Raw genomic sequence first — 22,635 nt, 5'->3', positions numbered from 1 at the left:
GCCCAGGGGCACTCTCTCTCCCCTCCCGTGGGTCCCAGCAGCTGGCAACCCCTGGCCGCCTTACTTGGGGCTGATGGGGCTTAGTCCTGGTGGTGCATCATCTGGCCTGCACCGCCTTACTTTATCCCTAAATAAGGCGGCATTTCCTCTCGGCTGAAGCCCCATCTCCGCTATTAGCGGTGCATTAGTTACAGGGCCGTCGTAAAACGCCCCCCCCCCCAATTTCCCCCTTCCTCCCTCGCAACCTGCCAAATTCTGCGGTGCAGGGCGATGTTCCTATAGGCGCACATAGCATACACACAATCTCGTGTTAACGAGACTACACTGCAGGGTTGTCGTAAAGTCACTGTCTGCCACATCCACCCCCCCCCCCCCGCAGTGAGCTGGAAACAGCTTGAGGTCTCGGATTCTGACTTGTTTTCCTTGCGGGCAGATCGATGCCGTTTCCACCCCGCTAGCAAAGAGTAAAAAGGGAGTCAAAAAGTATTCCGGAAGTCCTGGTGTTAAGCAGGGGAAGTATCACTCTTCTCCTTTTTAAAAGTCTATGTGTTCGCCGGTCAAATCCGTAGCAAATAAGGGGGAGAAATATAGAGGGGCATCATTGTCTTTTAGACGATTTCCGGGTTCTCCTCGAAGACTATGTCTTCCGGAGCAGCGTTAGCGTATCCCTTCCAAGCAAGATTTTTACATTCATTAGCTCCGATTGGGCACTAGCAAGGTAGCAGTCAAGAGAAACGCTTGTGCTCTTTTTAACCCTGGATACTTAAATGTGTGGAATGCATGCATTTGGAGGCGTTTACTAACAATTTTAGAAATTAACCCACCAGATGCAAATTTCAAGCCTCCCTATGTTGGGAAAACTGAAGTTAGGAGAGAGGAGCTCGTGCCTGATGGCAATCTAGCCCAATGTCAGTATTGCAAGTTCTTAGTCGGGTTAAGGCTAAGACACATTTACAACAACCTTGTAATGTAGTCGAGTGGTTTGGATTATTTTCCAGCCAAATATACTACTTACAAAACACTCCCCAGATTGCAACAAAGCCAGGATACTTAAATGGACGACTTAAACCTCCCAGGCAGCCCCAACCCAGCACTCAATTGCAGGTAGAAGCTTTCAGCTTATTTAACTTGCATGCAGTTACGTCTAAAAAACTACCTACCACCTCTTAACAATTTTACACGATGTAAAATTTACATTACAAGGAGCAGGACATCTTGGTTGGTTGGTTGGTTGGTTGGTTTGTAGCTGTGCTGGTCCAATCATTGTTGTCCTAAAATTCGGCTCATTTTTAAGGGCATTTATAATTATAATGGGAAAGAGGAAGAAAAGAACAGTGGGCTGGCTTCAACTAAGTTCTAATTAGAGTAGGTCCCTTAAAATTGATGGACCTAATTAGTCATCTCCATTAATTTCAATGAGTATAAACTATACGGTATAAACCATACAGTATACAGTATAAATCACACATTACAAATAAGATATGGATTAAACTAAAGGTAAAGGGACCCCTGACCATTAGGTTCAGTCGTGACTGACTCTGGGGTTGCGGCGCTCATCTCACTTTATTGGCCGAGGGAGCCGGCGTACAGCTTCCGGGTCATGTGGCCAGCATGACTAACCCGCTTCTGGCGAACCAGAGCAGCACACGGAAACACTGTTTACCTTTCCGCCGGAGCGGTACCTATTTATCTACTTGCACTTTGACGTGCTTTTGAACTGCTAGCTTGGCAGGAGCAGGGACTGAGCAACAGGAGCTCACCCCGTTGCGGGGATTCAAACCGCCAACCTTCTGATCGGCAAGTCCTAGGCTCTGTGGTTTAACCCACAGTGCCACCCATGTCCCTTAAGATATGGATTAGATTAATATTAATGCTACTTGTTTTCATCATTCAGGGGACAGAAGTGAGAAACCTTGCTTGCTTTCAGGAATTTTTAAGTCATCTGGTATGGAGATAGGTGGTTATTGAACTGAATAAGACCTCTTCCTTTTTACAGGAAACTAGAGAAGTGGGTGCAACATGTGACACAATTTTAAGTGGCCTTTTGACTTCGCCTTTGACATCTCCTGGTTGCATTTTGTCCTATTTTACCCAGTACTTAATCTCTCCACCCTTTGATGTGTGACGTAATAAGGGCAGCCGCAGTGGTGTGATAATTGCAGGCTATGTCCTGCTTTGAACCTATGTTTTTCTGCTATGACCCTTGCCCATTCCTACCCCCGCTGCTCTCCTGCAATAGCTGCTTCCATGCCCTGTTCATTCTCAGGCCTCCAGCAAACAAAAGCTGTCTGAGGCACTAATTGGGCATTAGCACTAGTTCCTTTTCTAGCCTACTTCCGCCCTCATTGCTGCCAAACTCATAGAAAGAAGACGCCTGGCTTACACACTCTGCAGATGCTGGTGTGAGAAAGAAGAAAACCCAAACGGTGCTGGCTCCAGCATTTTTGGTGGGGAGTGGGGACTCCGGCACTACACCCTCAGGCGGCCTCCCAATCTGGAAGAGGAAAGAATCCTGTCCTCTGGTACTCTGATGGCACTCTATCAATTATATAACCATCACCTTTCTTGGATTCTTTATATGAAATGAGTTGGGGTGGTGGGCCCTCTGCTGGTTGTGGAATCTTGACAAATACCCAGCCTTGCTATTCTTTGGAACAAGCGCTACAGAAAAAATCCAAGCATGTTTTGGGGTAAGATGGAGGCTCCTATAATAAGGGATGGCTTTGGAAAATGAGTGAGGTCCCAACTAAAGAATGGCAACTTAAACTGATGGAATAACATATAGAATAAGAGAACAAGAAGAACATCAAGAAGATTGGAAAATGTTTATTGAATATATTGGGGGGAGGAATTGTGCACACTTGAAAATGTTGGCGGCATTAAGATAAATTCAACAGTGTAAGCAAGTTTTGATGGGTGTATTAATGGAATACTGAATGGTTTAGCTTATGTAAAATATGCAGGGGTTTATGATATGCAAAATGAACCAAGGAAAGAGAAGAAGGGAAGTCATTTTAAGGTTGTTTAAATGAATACTCTAAAGTGTAAAACAGAAAATGTGTTTGTGTGTGTGTGTCGGTGTGTGAGTATAATGCTTTCATACTCTCTGCAATGGCAAATAAACCAGCTAGCTTAACCCTTCCTAGAGCCTTCACTTCTGCCACCAAGTGAATGCCTTTATTTTTACTGGCTGCTCTAGAAAAAGATGGAGACAATTGGAAACTGCAGAGTTTGGAGAAAATGAAGGATAAAGTGCGAGACTGGTTACATTACGCTCAGATTAAAGAAGTTTTTAAAAATGACAAGAAATTAGGGTTCCAGGTGGAGAAATCGAAAATAGAAACAGAATTGTTAGAACCTAAGAGTAAGGTACTTTCAAGGATGTATAACTTGCTGTTAAAATGGAACACACAAGACGAAATGGTTAAATCGGCAATGATAAGGTGGGCGCAGGACATTGGGCATAACATTATGTTTGAGGACTGGGAAAGGTTGTGGAGTACTGGATTGAAATTTACTGCATGTAACGCTTTGAAAGAAAATGTAATGAAAATGATATATAGATGGTATATGACCCCAGTCAAACTTGCAAAAATTTACCACCTGACTGACAATAAGTGTTGGAAATGTAAAGAGTGTGAAGGAACATTCTTCCACCTCTGGTGGACTTGCCCTAAAGTGAAGGCGTTCTGGGAAATGATTTATAATGAACTGAAAAAGGTATTTAAATATACCTTCACTAAGAAACCAGAGGCCTTTCTTTTGGGCATTGTCGGCCAAGGGGTGGTAAAGAAGGACCAGACATTTTTTATGTATGCAACAACAGCAGCAAGGATACTACTCGCAAAGCATTGGAAAGCTCAAGATCTACCCACACTGGAAGAATGGCAGATGCAACTGATAGACTACATGGAATTGGCTGAGATGACCGGCAGAATTCGTGACCTGGGAGAAGAGAGGACTGAGGAGGATTGGAAGAAATTTAAGAATTATTTACAAAAACATTGCAACTTGAGTGAATGTTAAACAGGATACTAGATCAAAATAACTGAGCACCACTAATTTAGATGATTTTAAGAAAATAAGTGAGATTGAGAAAATATAACTCTTTTTGAGAACTAGAAGATTATGAAACATAGAAGGGATATAAGAATGCAAATAAGATAATAAATTGCTGACAAAATGTTATAACGATGAAAGTGGGAGCGGGAGATGTGAGGAAGTCCAAAGAAAATGTGAAATTATACAAGTTTAGAAGTGGACGGAAAGATTATCCACAAACCAAACGAGATAAGTAATTGTTTTCAAAGTTACTTCAGGAAATTATATGCACAAGGGCCAGTTAACGAACAGGAAATAGAAGAATTTGTTAAGAAACATGGATTACCAAAAATTTCAGAGCAAAGCAGAAGGATTTTGAATGAGAAAATAACAGGACAAGAAATAGAGGGTGCCATTCAGAAGATGCAATTGGGAAAATCTCCAGGACCAGATGGTTTGACCGCCAGATATTATAAAGCGTTGAAGGAATGGTTAGTACAACCACTGAAGGAAGTATGTAATGAAATTTTGGAGGGGAAAAAGGCACCGGAGTCGTGGAAAGAAGCCTTTATTTCACTCATACCGAAAACTGAGACTGAAAAGAACCAGGTTAAAAACTACCGCCCTATATCATTACTCAATGTGGATTACAAAATTTTTGCAGACATTATGGCAAAAAGACTGAAGAGAGTGTTGGTAGGGGAGATTCATAAGGACCAAACTGGCTTTCTTCCAGGGAGACATATTTCGGATAATGTGAGGAACATTATAGACATTTTGGAACTGTTAGAAGTGGACATCAATAGGAAGGCTGTTTTAATTTTTGTGGACGCGGAGAAAGCCTTTGATAATATTGGTTGGAGCTTTATGAAGAAGAATCTCCATGGGATGGGGGTAGGTCAAGGGTTTGAAAACGGTATAGGTGCAATATATTCTAAACAAAAAGCAAAGTTAATTGTAAACAATGTGGTTACGGAAGAAATATCTATAGAAAAAGGTACACGACAGGGGTTCCCAATATCCCCTTTACTTTTTATATTAGTCCTGGAGGTTTTGTTAAACATGATTAGAGGAGACCAGTTGGTTAAAGGAGTACAAGTCGGAGCTAGACATTACAAGCTAAGGGCATTTGCAGATGACCTAGTATTGACCTTGCAACAGCCAGATACTAGTACTAAAAGAGTATTAGAACTAATTGAGATATTTGGTCAAGTAGCAGGATTTAAACTGAACAAACAGAAAACGAAAGTGTTGGACAAAAATTTAACATTGGCTGAAAAAGAGAAGTTTCAGAATGAAACAGGTTTAGTGATAACGAAAAAAGTAAAGTACCTGGGGGTAAACTTAACATCTAAGAATGTGAATTTATTTAAGGACAATTATGACAAATGTTGGACAGAGGTAAAGAAAGATCTAGAAATATGGTCAAGGTTGAAACTCTCTTTGTTAGGTCGAATTGCGGTTATCAAGATGAATGTATTGCCTAGAATGTTGTTTTTATTCCAGACATTGCAGATTTTGGACAAGATGGACTGTTTCAAGAAGTGGCAGAAAGATATATCTAAATTTGTCTGGCAGGGCAAAAAAACCAGAATAAAATTTAAGATTCTAACTGATGCAAAAGATAGAGGGGGGTTTGCCCTGCCGGACTTAAGACTCTACTATGAATCGGCGGCTTTCTGCTGGTTGAAACATTGGTTACTTCTTGAGAATACAGACATTTTGGATCTAGAAGGGTTTGACAATAGATTTGGCTGGCATGCATATATATGGTATGATAAGGTAAAACTGCATAAATGTTTCAAAAACCATATTGTTAGGAAAGCATTATATAATGTTTGGATGCGGTATAAAGATTTATTGGAAAGTAAAACTCCCAGGTGGTTGTCACCAATGGAAGCTAAAGAGGTGAAAAAACTTAATATGGAGTCTAAATGGCCAAAATATTGTGAAATTTTAGAACAAGATGGGGGAAAAGTTAAACTACAGAGTTATGAGAAATTAAAGTCCAAAGTGCGAGATTGGTTGCACTACCTTCAGATAAACGAGACATTTAAACAGGACAGGAAAATAGGTTTCCAGATGGAGAGGTCAAAATTAGAAACAGAACTGTTAGAACCCAATACTAAGAATCTGTCGAGAATGTATAATCTGCTGTTGAAATGGAACACACAGGATGAAACGGTGAAATCAGCTATGATAAAATGGGCACAAGATATTGGTCATAACATTATGTTTGCTGACTGGGAACAGCTGTGGACCACCGGTACTAAATTTACGGCATGTAATGCCTTAAGAGAAAACATTATGAAAATGATATATAGGTGGTACATGACCCCAGTCAAGCTTGCAAAAATTTATCATCTGCCCAATAACAAATGTTGGAAATGTAATGAGACTGAAGGTACTTTTTATCACCTTTGGTGGACCTGCCCGAGGATAAAAGCTTTTTGGGAAATGATCTATAATGAAATTAAGAAGGTTCTTAAATGGACCTTCCCTAAAAAACCTGAGGCTTTTCTCCTGGGCATCGTCGGCCAATTGGTGAGAAGGAAGGACAGGACGTTTTTTATGTATGTGACCACAGCAGCAAGGATTCTTCTAGCAAAGTATTGGAAGACACAACAACTACCCACACTGGAAGAATGGCAGATGAAGGTGATCGACTACATGGGACTGGCGGAGTTGACTGGCAGAATCCGTGACCAGGGGAAAGAGACAGTGGAAGAAGATTGGAAGAAATTCAAAGTATATCTTAGAACTTGTTGTAAAATTCAGGAATGTTAAAATGTCAAGGGGTTGGGAAATAGAGAATTGCAGCTGTAATTAACAATATTAGAAGAACTTAAAAGAAATTGAATTGAATAATTAGTTGACTGAGGAGTTGCTGAAGAAATATAAAACAAGGATGCAGAAAAGGGGAGGTATGGGGAAGTCCGGAAAGTAAGGTCTATGAAAAAATGGTTATGAAATTATACATGTTTATATGTTTGTATGTCTGTGTATTGTGTATTGTTTGTTTTTTTTTATTTATTTTGTGTTTGGAAAATTAATAAAAATTTACTTAAAAAAAAATAATAATAAAAAAGAAAATGTGAAATTATGTTAAGATATATGTTACATTGTTTACTATGTTTATTCCTATTGTAAAACCCAATAAATTTCTATTAAAAAAAAAAAATATTTTTACTGGCTGCTTCTACTGAAACAATAATTTAATCCTTGTAATTTGTAATCTTGGATTGCCTCTGGCCTCAAAACTGAGTCTGAGCACCCTTCCCCTGATATGACTGGGCTCTGTTCCCAAGCTGCCCGGAGCCAGCGCGCAAATCATTCTTGCCTTCCCAAGGTAAATGATAGAACTGCCTTTGTGCCTGGCCCCATCCCATTCAGTATGGACCGCCAGGGGAATCAAACACACAAGACTCTTTGTCTTGTATAGCACGCCTGACCTACATTCCTGAGTGAAGGCTCTTCGTTTCTACAGCGCAACAGGCTAAGAATCCAGAGGCATGAAGAAAACCTCAAGCAAAATCTCAGAGTGAAATGGAACATTAAGATCTTAATGGGGTTGCGTTTGTGGGTGGTAAAGATCAGCGTTGCAGGCGTGGCTAGTTCTCCCAAACATGCTGTATCTTTTCCTTGGGCTTCTGTTATCCTCCTGGCTTTTGGCCAGTGTTTCCCCTGCCTGCCCCAAAACGCTCAAAAGTGGTTAAACCCTAAAGCATGTTCTTTGCTCTATAGCATTAGGATAAACATCCCCATGCAATTAATAAAAATGTACAAGAGAAGACAAGTTTTATATATTTACTGCTGAATCAAGCCAATCAGCCTTGAAGCAAGGTTCCTTCAGTCTCCTGGCTGATCATCCCAATTCTAAGGGTGGTTTGGGGCCACAATAACCATTTTTGCTTGGGGAAAATCATTCTGACAAGTGTTTTCATTGTGGGGATCCTTGCCAGGTTTGGGTTGTGTACACACTATATAAAGCACACACACCTAAATACAGCTGTTTCCTGCCATTCTCATGGGTAAGTCATGGGGGAATAGAAGTCCGCATGCGTGGAAAAGGTAGGGGAGTAGTGACATTTGTCCAATTATATTCATTGTTGTGTTGTGTGTGAATGAAACTTAGTGCAATATGCTGGCATATCTGTCAGAAAGCCACAGTTCCATAATGCAGCAGGTACTGCAGTGTGAAAGGAATGTTAGAGAACAGGACAGAAGCACTGGCGTTATAATCAAAGAAACTAGTGCAATATTCCCCATGTTTGAATACACCCTTAGTGTTATGTGTGAGCCTCACCCACAGGCCAACAACTAATGTCAATAAACCATGATCTGAAGCCCTAGTTTGTTACTGGATTACAAACTCTGGTTTGTTTTAACTATGGCTTGGTGTTATGTGTGAGCCCAGCAGCACCCATCTTTAATCATGGCTTGTTTGGCCACCCCATCCCAGATTTTCCTACTCATATTGAAATACTGCTCCTCAATGAGGCCAAACTTAGATTCACAAAATTTTTAGGGGTATGCGTCCCCCTGTGTCGCCCCCAGAAAAACCCCCCACTTCATATCAGGAAATTCAGGTTGCACAACTGCAGTTCATTGGAAGTGCTTCCTCAACAAACCAAACTTCCCTCAGAGATAGGACTTTTGTGACAAGGAAAGTGGTCAAAGATACACTGGTCAATAAGTGATCACACTTATTTGGAAGCAACTTCAGCTAACCTCCCCACAAACAAATCGGGATGAATGCAGGTAAGCAGTGAGCAGGTCACCTGGAAGCTCCCCTAGCAGCAAGCAACTGTCATGCCTTTCAAACAGGGATGTCTTTCAGATGGAGACCTCTGTAAGGTCACTCACGCAGTTTATGAGAGAGCAGCAAAGATTGGACTGCAGGTCCAGGTGATCAACAGTTTGGTATCAAGGGTGCCATTTTGGTACAGTGGTACCTCGGGTTACAGACGCTTCAGGTTATAGACTCCGCTAATGCAGAAATAGTACCTCGGGTTAAGAACTTTGCTTCAGGATGAACAGAAATCGTGTGCCAGCGGCGTGGTGGCAGTGGGAGGCCCCATTAGCAAAAGTGGTACCTCAGGTTAAGAAGAGTTTCAGGTTAAGAACAGACCTCCAGAACGAATTAAGATCTTAACCTGAGGTACCACTGTATTCACTTTGTGTGTGTGTGTGTAAATATTTTGAAGAGGGGGACAAGGTTCACACTGAGATTTAGGGGCCCACTTTTGAATATGTTGAAGGTTAAATTGCAAACAAACAAAAAACCCCACCCCTTCCAGAAAACAAGCCTACAGCAAATCTCAATTCTTTTTTGTTGCAGCTCCCTTTATAACAGTAGTCAGAGTGTAGAATCAGTGGACCAGTCAGATACACAGATTTTTATCCTCAGGAGATGCTGTATAAGCGGGACATGCATCAGTGTGTTGTAATGCAGACTGCTGCTTCTCCAGGAAATCGCTCATGTGCTTCCCATTCCTCCCTTCCACCTATTTCTCTCCCCCTACCTCTGATGACCACATTGATTTACTTCGGGGTGAAAGTTCAGCCCCTTTATAGGTTTTTCCCCTCTTAAAAGTTTTGTGGTTGTTTTTTGCCCAAGGCAGTGGTGTAGCGTGGGTTGTTGGCTTCCAGGGCGGGGCAAGTGTTGTTCCCCCTCCCAGAGGACTGGGCAGCTGTGGGGGGCGCACTGAGCCCACACGGAGGGTGGACAGAGCCCAGGAGGCACATGGCTGCTGGCGCTGCCACTGCTGGTGGCGGTAGGAGTGTGCCTTCTTGGTTTGGTGGTTGCACTGCCCCTGGTCTCTCCCTGCCTCAGCCAGGGGTGCCAACTTGAATAAATATTTGGGGGGGGGGAGGCAAACCCCGCCCACATAATCACTCACATGGTGCACACATGGTGTCATGGTGCACACATACCATTTGAATGGCAATGTCCATCAACTTGGGAGGGGCTCAAATATTTTATTGGGGTGGGGGTCCAAAGACCCCTCGGTCCCTAGGAGTTGCCGCTGCAGGGACTGCTTCTGGTGGCAGAGGTTGGAGAGGACTGCAGCGATGAATTCTCAAAAACAGGAGCATGTGGAAGGACCCACAGGCTCTGTTTAGCCCTGTGAAGATTTTTGAACATCTCAGCCAAACGGCAGAGATGAGAAGTGCAATGGCTCTGTTGCACCTCGAGTTGTAACATCAGGTTTGTTCATCTGCACAGAAATGCAGAGAGATGGACACCCAACTTGCTCATGCCCTGGTGGATCTGAACTTCTCTAGGCATGGAGCTGCCAAGCTTCCAAAGAGCTTCCTTCTGTTCCTGTTCCTTTTCTCCTCAGCAAGGCTGCTTTTTGGGACAGCGGAAATAATCTATTCTGCAAGGCCTTTTCATTAAAAAACAAAAACAAAAAGCAAGCAGCTCAGGCAATTGCCAATTTCCTCCAGCGCTTTTGAAATGTGAACTTTGCCTCTCTTAGAGTGGACTGGGGTCAACTCGCGAGGAAGACTCAGAACTGTGCTTGGGACCGGCCTCCAGCTGCAAGCGAATGCCAGTGTTGCAGATGGGGAGGGAGGCGGCAAAGGGTGGGGGCTCTCAAGAGCTATCTTGTGCAAGTTAAAGTTTTCTGTCTGAGAGCCAAGAGCTTTCTCGAATCAGCCTGCAGGGACAGATGGGAGGGGAGGGTTGGAAACCTCGTCTCATTCACTTGTTGCTCAATACGCTTTTGCCTTCCATTCAGCACGGCTCAGACGGAGGCTGTAGGAGCTAGTGTGTGCCTGCGGCTTGCAGGACCCTGGGTCTTTTGAGGTGAGATCCCAGCCATGCTGGACTTCTACACAATTGCGATAGGGCTCCTGATCCTTCTGCTCCTCCTGGGGAATGTTTTCTTCCCCTACCTTTGGCTGGACTTGGTTTTCTTCTTCACCGTCCTTCGAACAGGATACAAATGCCACAGGTGTCTCAGCCGCAAACCTCCCATCACCTTACTGGACTTCTTCTTGGCCAAAGTCCAGAAGCACCCAGAGAAGCCCCTGGTCCTCTTTGGAGACGAAACCTATTCCTACCGAGATATCGACAGGCGCAGCAGTCAGCTGGCCAGAGTGCTCCGGGACCACGTGGGGCTGGAAGAAGGGGAAACGGTGGCTGTTTTCCTCAAGAACGTCCCTGCCTATCTCTGGGTCTGGATGGGACTGGAGAAGATTGGCAGTGTCATGGCGTGTATCAACTATAACATCCGAGCCAAGTCTCTCTTGCATGCCCTCAGCTCCTGCAAGACCACAGTGCTACTGACAACTCCAGGTGAGTTAAAAAGGTGAAGGTAAAGGTAAAGGTACCCCTTGTGCATTTACACCCAAGGGGGCAACTGAAAGCCTGTTTGGGCTGCACTTGTCAGGCCATATAGTCACAATGGAAAGAATATTGGGGAATTCTCTTGAACTGTCCCCCCCCCCCCCGTTTTAAAAGAGGTTTCAAATGTCTTTTTCCATCCCTGACAAAATAGCACAATCTCTGTGTTGTCTGAGCTCCTCTGCACCTGAGCAGTTTCAGACTTTCCAAGGGAAGAAAACAGCATTTAAAGGAGGGGAGATCTGAGACAGTGATGTCAATCAGATGCCCTGACATTAATGAGGAGACAGGCTGGCGCAAATCCACATTGTGGACAAGCGCTTGAACTTTGACTACTGATCTCCACTCAGGTGCTTTAGCAAGTCTGATCAGCAGAGTTAATGCCCAGCAGAGTTCTAAATGCAGGCATCCCTCAGAGTTCGGCTTCTCCAAGGGAAAAGAGAAGGGGGATTCTGGGTTGTACCTAACACAAATGCAAAGCTTGATTGGGAAAATGGCATATTTGTTTAAGTGGTCATTCGTTTAAGTGGATCTACTCTGAGTATGGCTTACTTTGAGATCACACCCTTTGTTGATGAATCCACTGTCTTATTAGCCAGTGGCCAGCTCTGGACACCTTCCCCTCCCCACATCAAGGTTTTGGGATTTAGTTACTTCGCTGTAGTTTGGAGAATGCAGGATCTTTGCCTGTTCAAGTGAGGCATTGCTCTTGATGCAAACTTTCAGTTGCTATTGGCTAATAGTTTTACCTTTCCCTGACTGTGGCATGGCTTCCATTACCTTTTTTTTTATTAAAGGAAAAGCTTTACTTTAAAAGCCATTTTCTTCCTCCTTGAAGCACTGTTTGGCATTTTGGCACATGGATAACAGAACGTCCAAGTGTCCCTATTTTCCAGGGACAGTCCTGGATTTACAGAAGCCATCCTGGTTTCTGATTTGATCCTGGAATATCCCGCTTTCTCTTATGACGTTCCTATTTTCATCGGAGGAATATGGAATGTTGGAGGATATGGAATAGGATGTCCCTATTTTCATCGGAAAAATGTTGGAGGGTATGGGATAATAAATCTCTTAAGTTGAAAAGAAATCAATTTTTCTCAGCTAGTAGAAGTAACAATCTTTCTTTGAGCATGGGTGTATGAGAGAAATTAGGCAGAGTGCAAAGGGAAAAGAGCTGGAGAAAGCATTCCTTGAGTAAGTAGTCATTATTTCAGTTGCTTTAGCCCTAAAAGAAAGCAAAGCATCTCTGAGTCTTCACCACGCAGGGTGTGTGTTTTCCTTGTTGGACTGCCTTCAGTGTGACCTCCCAAAAACGGGTTAGTTTAGTGAAGCAGTGTTCCAAGAAGAAAATAACAGCAATAGCTGCTGATGTTTGAGGGAAAGGAAAGGAGGGAAGAGAGAACAAATGGATATCCAGCGGGAGTAATATTACATTATCGACTCCAGTGGTTTCTGTGATGACATCAGTGTAACTGGCCAGGCAAAATTGAGGGTGCTTTGCCATTCCCACCTGAATTGCCCCTTTGCAACAACAACTAGGCAAGCTGTGTCAGTGTTATTATGGATTGATTTGATTTCTCACCTGCCTTTCCCCACAAAGGGCCAAAGCGGGTTATAATAAAATATGCCATTATGCAACAAATAAAAAATGAAGGTTAAAAAATAAAGAAATTACGAAACATTCCATATCTAAAAAACAGTACAAACGTTAAAGAACCATTTCAGGGGGGAGAGGGAACCCACAATTTAAATCGATCCAATACGGATGCAGGCTGGGATAATTTGGAAGGCTTCTAGAAAGAGGAAGGTCTTCATTTGGCGCCGATAAGACAACAAAGACCTGCCTGTCTAATATGTAACAAGAAGAAAGTCCAAATGATAGGGTATCACACTTTTTTTCTGGAATAAAATGGTATCTTACAAATGATGCCTGGATGTCAAGAGTGTCTGACTCTTCCCAGGTCAATGAATCTGGACCAGGTGAGATTTTAATCCATGGCACCAGAGCCAAAGTAAACACTCTTGTGTACAAACAATTGTTTCTCTGAAGCAGAGAGGAAGAGACTCTCCCCCTTTAGACCAGCACACTAATCCTGACTCAACATCAATAGCTTGATAACAAGGGAGGCAGGGAGAGTGCATGGGGGCGGGAAGGGGTAGCTGGTTCCCTCTGTTTTAAGGAATCCTAGTCATGATGCCTATGTTCTCCTTCTTACTGTCGGAGGCAGTCGGCCTCTGCTAGGAATCACAAGTGAGGAGACTGCCATTGTGTTCAGGTCCTTCTTCTTGAGCTTTCGCTGGCCACCGAGACAGCAGGACACTGGGCCAAATTGGCTATTGGCCTGACCCAATAGGACAGCCAGCATGGTGTAGTGGTTAGAGTGCCGGACTAAGGCCTGGGAAACCAGAGTTCAAGTCCCCACTCCACCATGAAGCTCACTGAGCGACCTTGAGCCAGTCACTGCCTCTTAGCCTGACTTACCTTACAGGTTTGCTTGGGGGATTAAATGAGGAAAGGGGAAGAAACCCGTACACCACCTGGAACTCTTTGGAGTAAAGGTGGGATATGAAAGCAGCAAATAAAATAAAAATAAAATGCCATGAGTTCTGAGGCATTAACAGGCTCAGAATATAATGATCGTTAGCAGCCAACAGTCCAGCAAGCACGGGGATTTGGTTATCAGTTCAATTAAACTTTATTTGCAAGCATATTCACAGAGCTGCTCTCGCACACATCCTGATCTAATCAGAATCCTCCTCCCTATTTCGCTTCCAGCAAGATCTGTACCAGAAACGCTTAAGCGTGCCTCTACATTTATGACCTTCCTGGAGGTGTGCCCAACAGAGAGACCTCGGATTGGGAACGTCAGTTGGCTCTCCATTACTGTCACTAGACAGGAAGGCTGAGACAGTCCAGGAAGGGGAATAGGAGGGAGACATGGAGGTGGGGTTACGGCTGCCATACGTCTGGATTTTCCCCCAAAAGCCCCAAAAGTTAATTTTTGGGAGGAGACATCAAACAAACAAAAAAGCTCAACAGCTTTGTCCGGATTTTCACTTTTGGGAATATGGCAACCCTAGGTGAGGCTGAGACCTGGGAACAGAGGATGGTACAGTGGTACCTTGGTTTATGAACTTAATCCATTCCGGAAGTCCATTCTTAAACCAAAGCATTCTTAAACCAAGACGTGCTTTCCCATAGCAGTGGGGGACTCAATTTACAAGCGGAACACACTCAACAGGAAGCGGAACATGTTCTTAATCCAAGGCAAAGTTCACAAACCAAAACACCTACTTCCAGGTTTGCAGCGTTCTTAGTCCAAGTTGTTCATAAACCAAGCTGTTCTTAAACCAAGATACCACTGTACTTCTGTCTCTTGGAGGTGACTGCCCTAGCTGCAGATGCAGGACCCCATCTTCTCTCTTCCCTCCCAGGGAGCAGAACACAGCAATGGAATCCATGGAAGGTGCCAGCCCACTGCTGTGGTGGCAGAACCAGGATCCGAAGGGGAGGATTCAGCCCGTTCGCCCAGGCCCCGGAAGTGCTTCCACCACTGGGAGCAGATGCATCCTCCCTGATGCAGTCTCGCCAGGCATGAGACTCTCACAGCTATGTTTGCTTGGCCTTGTCTTTAAAGGTTTGGCAGGTGGCATCCCAATCCGTTGGGACAGCTTTTCTGAACTCCAAGCCCTGATCTTGGACTCTTGGATCTTGCTACCAGCCTGGCTAGCCTCGCTTTTGTTTTCATCTAGCCTGAGCATAGCAACCGCTCTGACTCATTCCCTGTTGCTGAGCTTGTAAGTCTTCTTGGCGTCAATAAAATGCCCTTCCTTCCTCTCAGGAAGGAGTCTCTGTCATTGTGCTCTCAGCAGGAGCTAGAACAAGGACTCTTCTTATATTCTTATGAACTCACATCTTTGGATTTGTGCAAAAGAGCCCTAGTTCCTAAATGCAGCTGCTCCCCTGAGATGGAAATTAACTATACCATAATACAGTATAAGCTGTTTCTGGTCTAGGCTATTTCATTCATCGGTCTTTTTCTTTTTACGGGCAAAATTCACAGTTGTGCAGAGATATATGAATAAGCACCCCTTCCTCCCATCTTTTCATGCACTTTCATGCACTTTTCTGTTTTGAATATAGCTGGGAGGGGGAGCGATGGTGGAGAATCTGTTTTAAGTATCCTAGGCATTATCCAATAATAGGCAGACATTTATATTAGCAGTTGCAGCCACAGTTCTGTGGGGTAGTTCCCCATTTTCCTAGGAACATCTGCAAAACCAGTTTGACCGGGGACCATGCTGTAACCTCACATATTCTATGTGCCAAAAACTACACCAAAGGTTACACAATCATAGGCGGACCTGAAAATGGGCACAGCCTTGCACATCTGTTTGATGGAAGGGTAGGATGCAAATTTAAGAAATAAATAATACATATTTTCAACAGGAGTGAGTGCAGGTTTTTCTGCTGTGCCCTAAGCACTGTTTTCCCCTTGCTTTCACTTCTCAAATGACACATGTACAGCTTTTTGAAGGTGAAAGTTGAATTACTCTTCCACTTTCCCTTGCTCCTCCCTATCTGATATTACGTTTGCCTTGCCACTCCCTCAGGTGTTAGCAAATTATATATTTGTACAGCATCCTTTTAAAAACACACACACACACACACACACACACACACAAACAAACATGATTTTTTAAGGGCGTCTCCAGACTGTCAATATTTTGTCAGGGGGATTCTAGCAGATACCTGGAAATTTAGGTGGATTCAGGCTGCATAAACACTATACCTTTAAAGCACATTTGACACACATCTCCGCCTTCAAAGAATTCTGGGCACTGTAGTTGGTTAAGGGTTGATGGAAATTGTAACTCTGTGACAGGTGAACTACAGTTCCCAGAATTCTTTTGGGAGGATGTGCTTTGAATGTGCTTTAAAGATATAATGTGTACACAACCGAAAATACTCTGCCTCTCATCCCAATGAATCCACTTTTTAAAAAGAAACACACTTTTAATGCCTAGGAACAGGGAAATCCATTTGTTAGCTGTGCACTGGTTTCATTATTGCATTTGTGTTCATTGAATCCTTCCCTGACTAAGCAGATTTTTGTTGCTGCGGTTCCGCTGGCAGAGGTATTTCGGTGGCTGCTCCTGACAGCTGCTGCTCTGTCTCTCTCGAAATGGTTGCATTGTTCCAGGGCATCCCTGTAATAAAAGAATTAAAAGCTGACCCCCACAAGACAATTCCAGCTGGGACCACCAGTTTAAAAATTTGAGTTCCCTCTGGCAACATAGTGTCCAAGACACCCTTTCCCCAACCTGGTGCCCTCTGGAAGCCTTGGGCTATGTACACATTAGTGGTTTGAAATGCAGGAAAATCATTCCACCACCACTACTGGTGCATTTTCACGTAGCTTTTGTATGTTGCTGTTCACACACCAGAGAAGGGGGTGAGGGTGTTATCACCTGAGGCTCATTACCTGAATTGATTCCCTGTGCTGAACTTCACTTCATCTGCACATGCTCAATAGCTGCCTGGATGTACACACCTCAGCTTAGCCACACCTTCCAATTTCAAATCGGATGGAAGTTAGTTTGAGGGAAACTGCCTCAAACAGGGGTATTTCTCAAGAAGCTATAGGAAACCAATGGATTGTAGCCAATGTCATGTGCTCTGGGCTTCAAACACCAGTGGTGGGATTGTGTGTTGGAGCTGGAGTAAGCAGTAATGTGTACCCAGCCTTGGACTTCCATTAAACACAGCCAGAACGGCCAAGAACGATGGGAGTCGTAGTCCAAAACATCGGGAAAGGTGGTCCAGTTCATTCTGCAAATAATAATAATAATCAGCAGCATCACCATCATCTCCTCTAAGGCTGCTACTGGAGAATAAAAATCGGCCCATCCCATGAAAACGTTTAAATCTGAGCAAGAACAAATGGGTACTTTTTGTTGCTGAAAAATACTGAAGTATCCTTTCATCACTCATAGCAACAAATGAAAATGAAACCAAATGGGTTCCAAAAACTAATGCAGACTCCTATCCCAAATGCTACTGTCTGGTATACAACTGCAATTCTGGTTATTCATAAGCAAACAAAACCATTCTTTATTGCAGAATCTGGGCAGGCGGCTGCCTTACTGTCTAGCAGGATTTCCAAAACCAAGGGCCAATCAAGGGCCAATCTCACCTCTTTTCATGCTCTCTTGAAGATTTCAAGGCCGCCATTGAGGATGTCCTTCCTGCTCTAAAGAAAGAAGGAGTCCGGGTTTTCTTCCTGAGCGAAGACTCCCCAACCGAGGGCGTGGAAGCTTTGCTGGGGCAGATCCAATCCAGCTCAGCCGAGCCTGTGCCCATTTCCTTCAGAGCCAAAGTGACCCCTCAGTCATCATCCCTGTATATTTACACCTCTGGGACCACAGGTGAGGAGGAGAACGTCAGAGAGGTGGGTGAGGGAGCAAGGGGAGGGGTTGTCGTGTCTGGAAATCTCATTTTGTTTCCCATCTGCCCTCCGCCTGGGCACTTTTGAGGAGGGATGGGGTTTGCCCATTCAGGAGAGGCCATAGTTCAACCATCAAGGGGATGCATACCACTTTGATCCAGCCCAAAGTGGATCTCAGTGTAGCTCCCTGCCTGAGACCTCAGAGAGGCACTGCCAGGCATGTGTAAAACAACTTGAGATATACCGTATTGGCCCGAATATAAGCTGCACTTATTTTTCTAAATGTTGACCATGAAAAGTTAAAGCGTGGCTTAAATTCGCGACCTTACAAAAATGGGCTTTTACGATATCACTGCTGAAACAGACATATGGTAAAACAGAATGGGTGTGAGTGCCTGCGGAATTTTAAAGGCGTGGCTTATATTCGGGTGCGGCTTATATTCGGGCCAATACGGTATCTCTGATTCAGTCCACACAGCCTGCATTTCCATGCAAGTGTCAGGCCTTTTTGGCTGTGAGACCGTCACCAGTAGGCTGGCCAATGGCACAACATCTATAAAGAGGGCAAAAGAGCACACAGAGCTGCATAAAATCCCCGTAGCTCATTTATCTGTGTCAATGCAAATTTAGAAAGACTTAGAATATGCAATCCATTTCACAACAGGGGGAAGACTGTGACTAGGGGCATTTGCAGATGAATGGCTCCTGGCACTCTCCCAGTCACAACGCTTCTGCTGTCACTTAAAGGCGGAATTGCAATAGACAGTGTACACAATCAGGGATGTTGTGCTTTATTCCCGTGGAACCACTCTGACCAGTCTCAGGTCCCGGACCAAATTTATGTTGACTTGGGATTGAGAGAGCACAAGATCTCATCAGGTCACATCAGCAGTGGAGGAGCTTCATGCTCCAGCACCGGGGAGCAGAGAGCAGGCGGGGGCATGGCTGGCACGCGTCTCCATGCGTGGCGCGCATCCTGGGAGTGTGGTGTGCCGCCTGTGGGGGCGTGGTGCTCAGCGTGGGGGGGGGGGCAGCCACGATAGCACACCGCCGGGATTGCACTGCCGGGGGTGGTGCGCTCCCCCGCCCCCCTCTTCCTCCACCAGTGCACATCAGGTCCAAAGTCCAGCAGTAGTGGACTTTGATAATCTTTCATAATATGGTGCCCTGTGCGAGTCCAAAATTGGCGCCCCCCAAATGGATCTTCTCAATTATGGATCCTCTCAATTTTGTGTGCCCCTCCCCCCCGGCTTGGCGCCCTCTGTGTGGGAAGCGCCTGCACCACCCTAAATCCGGCACTGTACCTGGAATAAAATAGACTCTGTCAAAGGGTGGGGCAGCCCAAGTCCTATTGATAGTCAAGACAAGACAAGACAAGACAACAAAAAGGCTATAGGCGGAACTAAAAGCCGGTAGAAAAAGAATTCATTTTCTGTGTCTGCCCTTTGCTATTTTGTGGTTGATAATGTGGATAACCACAAAGAACTCATAACCCACCTACTTTCAGCAGCCAGAAACACCATAACCAGACACTGGAGAGACCTGTCAGGAGTAAGCATGGACCAATGGTACCAAATAGTATGGGAAATAGCCCTACTAGAAAAATTAACTAATAAACTGAAACTGACACGGGGACAAACAGAAGAAGACGCCTTCACGCCAGTATGGCTCCCCTTTATCACATACACAGCCCAACAGGACAATGACAATAATCCACCAACAGCATACAAATCAATATGGCTAACCTGATCCAAAACACCCACCCACCACACTCACACACGAAAACAAAGATCACCACAGCCAATCACAAGCAAACAATCACACCCTAGGCCAACCCCAACCTCTCTCACCACCAAAGGAACACAAGTGAACAACACAAGCAACGCTGACACCAAACTCTACATACATTAAACATAATAGAAACACCGCCACCCGACCCCACCCCCATCCATCTTCCCTCTCTCCACCCCCCCTTTCTTTTTTCTTTTTTCTTCTTCTCCCCCTAATGCCTCAACAAATGAAACGGATTTGTAAAAATGTTACATGGGGGGAAAAAACGAGGCATTACACTTACTTCTGTAAAACAAGAAAATCCTTAATAATATATTTTTTTTAAAAGAATGTGGATAGCATTATATTGGGGGGACAGGGACAGAAAGAAATATGACCCCTGCAAATTGTTGTTTCTCGCTTGATGGAGTCATTTCGGATCATCTTCCTTCTTTTTAATTTCTGCCTGCCTCAAGGGCTGCCGAAAGCGGCTATCATCACCCAGTCGAAGCTGCTCAAAGTGTCCCATATGTTTCGCATGTGCGGGGTCACTCCTAAGGATATCATCTACCTCCCGCTGCCGATGTACCACTCAGCTGCCCTTCTTCTTGGGACAGGAGGGTGCCTGGAGGTTGGTATGTACAGAATGTTTTTCAGTGAGCTGGGATGAATGGGTGCATAAGGTTTTTTTGTGGGGGGAGGTCAGAATCTGCACTCAGATCCTCAGTCTATGAATATGGATCATATGATCCTCAGGATCCCTTCCAACTCTACAGTCCTATGATTCTGCAAAATCCATCATTGCACATATAGGCTCTTGCCTGATACTAATTGGTGAGAATTTCTATGCAGGCAAGTAACAGATGGGCACCCCCCGCCCTTTCCCATTCAGCATAGAAATGTAGTGGGCTGCTGCAGGAGAGATGGACCTCTCTGCTTGGCATGCAGAAAGGGGATAGAGAAATTTTTTTATCCCTCTCTCATAATGCTAGAACTCATAGACAAGCAACGGAGCTGAATGTTGGAAGATTCAGGGCAGATAAAAGAAAGCACTTAATCGCTCAGTGCATAGTTAAACTTTGGAATTCGCTCTCACAAGAGCAAACTTGGATGGCTACTGTTATAAGAAAAAACTGCTCCTTTTTACCTTATGGGGTATCCAAGACCCCGTATAGAGTATTTAAGTAGGTTCTCTATCGGTAGGAGAAAATAACAGAAGCCGACCAGAGACTATTGAGAAGCAAAGCAGCTATGAAGCCTGATCTTTATTAAACTGTTGCAACAGGGTCCCCCACTCCCCCATGCAGGGAGGGAGGAGAGGAACCCAGAACATTGGTGTGCAAGCTCTTATACAGACATTTGAAATTGTCTACCCTGTAGCTCAAGACTCCCCCCCCCAAAAAAACATCATACATTCATCACAGAAAGAGGTGGAACCCAGCAGAAATTAGAATGTGTTGCTTCTCTCCTGTCTGTCAGGATACCTGATAATGCCTTATCTGATTGCATTTCCTGGGTAGCCTTGCCATTCCTTTGAGATGGTAAATACATAGTTCCTGAATCTCTTACTCCTATTGACAGTGTGCTCAGCTTAACAGATACTTGCCAGACTGTATTTACAGAGAGGTGTAAGCTCCTACAGTCCAAAGACAGTTAGAAAGCTTTTCCCATTTCCTTCCTCCTTGCAGATAAATATTTGAGGTCAATTTGGGAGAGTCAAAATGGCTTAAGGATTGTCCTCCTGTATGAAGGGAGAGTCCTGTTGTGCGCAGCTCCTTTTGTGGGTTGCCCCTTGAGACATTTGGTTGGCCACTGTGAGAACAGGATGCTGGACTAGATGGGTCACAGGCCTGATCCAGTTCCTGTGCTTGTAGAAATAGACAACGCAGCACAAATACAGGTTGCTAGGGTTGCTATGTTTCAAAAATTGAAGACCTGGACACAAAAGTTGTTCAACTTTTTTGGGAGGAAAAAAAATGAAATGAATTTTTAGGAAAATCACCCAAAACGACACTGCAGGCATGGGTTGCCATACGTATGGATTTTCCTGGACATTTTTGCCCAGACTGCACTATTCCGGCTGTGTCTGGGAAATTCCGGACGAATGGAAATCTGAAATGTGAGAATTTAATTTAGCCATGACGTGTGTGCTGGGTGCAGAGATACACTATTGGCTGCAAAGCCTGCGCTCCTCTCCCACCACTCTTATTTTCTTGAAACAAATATATTGCAAAACGAAACGAAGTTTTGGGGTCAGCACTGAATCTTGTACTGTTAGCTTCTGAACCACATTGTCAGAAATGTCTGAGCAGAGTGCTGAAATAGGGGAATGTGAATGCAGGGCACTGTTTTATTTCAGGTGCATTCCGCATCGTGTTCTCTACGCGATATTAGTGCACTAGTGGATTTATTCTGCTTTTTTGGTTGCTTTGTGACATTTCCCCAATGCTGCCATATTATTGCTGTCTAGGGCAGCAAACTGGGACAACCTCTCCTCTGCCCCAAATATTTGTGGTATGAAAAGTTGAAGGACTTCAGCAGGAAGTTACAAGAGAAGTGCATATACTGGAACCAAAGCAGCACAACTGTCTTATAAAACTTTTGCAGGTCCAAACAGTAATGAAAGCAGAATCACTTTCTTTCTTTCTTTCTCCCCCCCTCCCCAAACAGGATGCACAATTGCCTTGAGGTCTAAGTTTTCTGTTACCCATTTCTGGGATGACTGCAGGCGATACGGCGTCACTGTGATCCAATATGTTGGAGAAATGATGCGCTACCTCTGTAATGCACCAAAGGTAAATGAGAGACAGGTTGGGGGGGAGGGTGAATGTTGCCAAGAAGCAAAATGGGTTCTCCTGCTCAGTACTGAATCCCTTGCAGCAGGTGGGTGCATACCCACCTGCCGTACACCTGATGCTACAGAAAGCAGGGAGTTCAATGCTTCTCGGTTTGGATGTGTCAGTCAGTTGCCATGCTTAGTTTTTGGTGAGCCAAAACCCTGCAGAAAGTGTCAGTTGATGT

General features: G+C 44.3%; 1 protein-coding gene and 1 long non-coding RNA gene across 4 annotated transcripts in view; both read left to right on the top strand.

Moving 5' to 3' along the window:
- Nucleotides 1–21: 21 nt before the first annotated feature.
- On the top strand, nucleotides 22–3,136 carry LOC308461581. 2 transcript variants are annotated; one of them, XR_013978913.1, is made up of 2 exons: nucleotides 22–718; nucleotides 1,997–3,136. It is a non-coding gene; the product is annotated as an uncharacterized lncRNA (long non-coding RNA). The 2 variants fall into 2 exon arrangements; XR_013978914.1 differs by lacking the exon at nucleotides 22–718 and adding an exon at nucleotides 732–1,104.
- A 7,613-nt stretch (nucleotides 3,137–10,749) lies between these two features.
- The window catches only part of LOC308461461 (long-chain fatty acid transport protein 2-like), a 28,710-nt gene continuing 16,824 nt past the window's right edge, over nucleotides 10,750–22,635 (top strand). The window contains exons 1-4 of one of the 2 annotated variants that reach the window (XM_080978420.1): nucleotides 10,753–11,347; nucleotides 17,615–17,824; nucleotides 20,091–20,249; nucleotides 22,285–22,409. In XM_080978420.1, the coding sequence (XP_080834546.1) occupies nucleotides 10,870–11,347; nucleotides 17,615–17,824; nucleotides 20,091–20,249; nucleotides 22,285–22,409 (972 nt within the window). In that variant the 5' untranslated portion in view covers nucleotides 10,753–10,869. Of the gene's footprint in view, nucleotides 11,348–17,614; nucleotides 17,825–20,090; nucleotides 20,250–22,284; nucleotides 22,410–22,635 lie in introns of both variants that reach the window. The other variant, XM_080978421.1, reaches the window with a different exon arrangement.

This window comes from Podarcis pityusensis, assembly GCF_964106645.2.
Source record: "Podarcis pityusensis genome assembly, chromosome: 13".
NCBI lineage: Eukaryota > Metazoa > Chordata > Lepidosauria > Squamata > Lacertidae > Podarcis > Podarcis pityusensis.
Note: the sequence above shows the minus strand (reverse complement) of the source record. Positions and strands in the feature narration are given on the sequence as shown.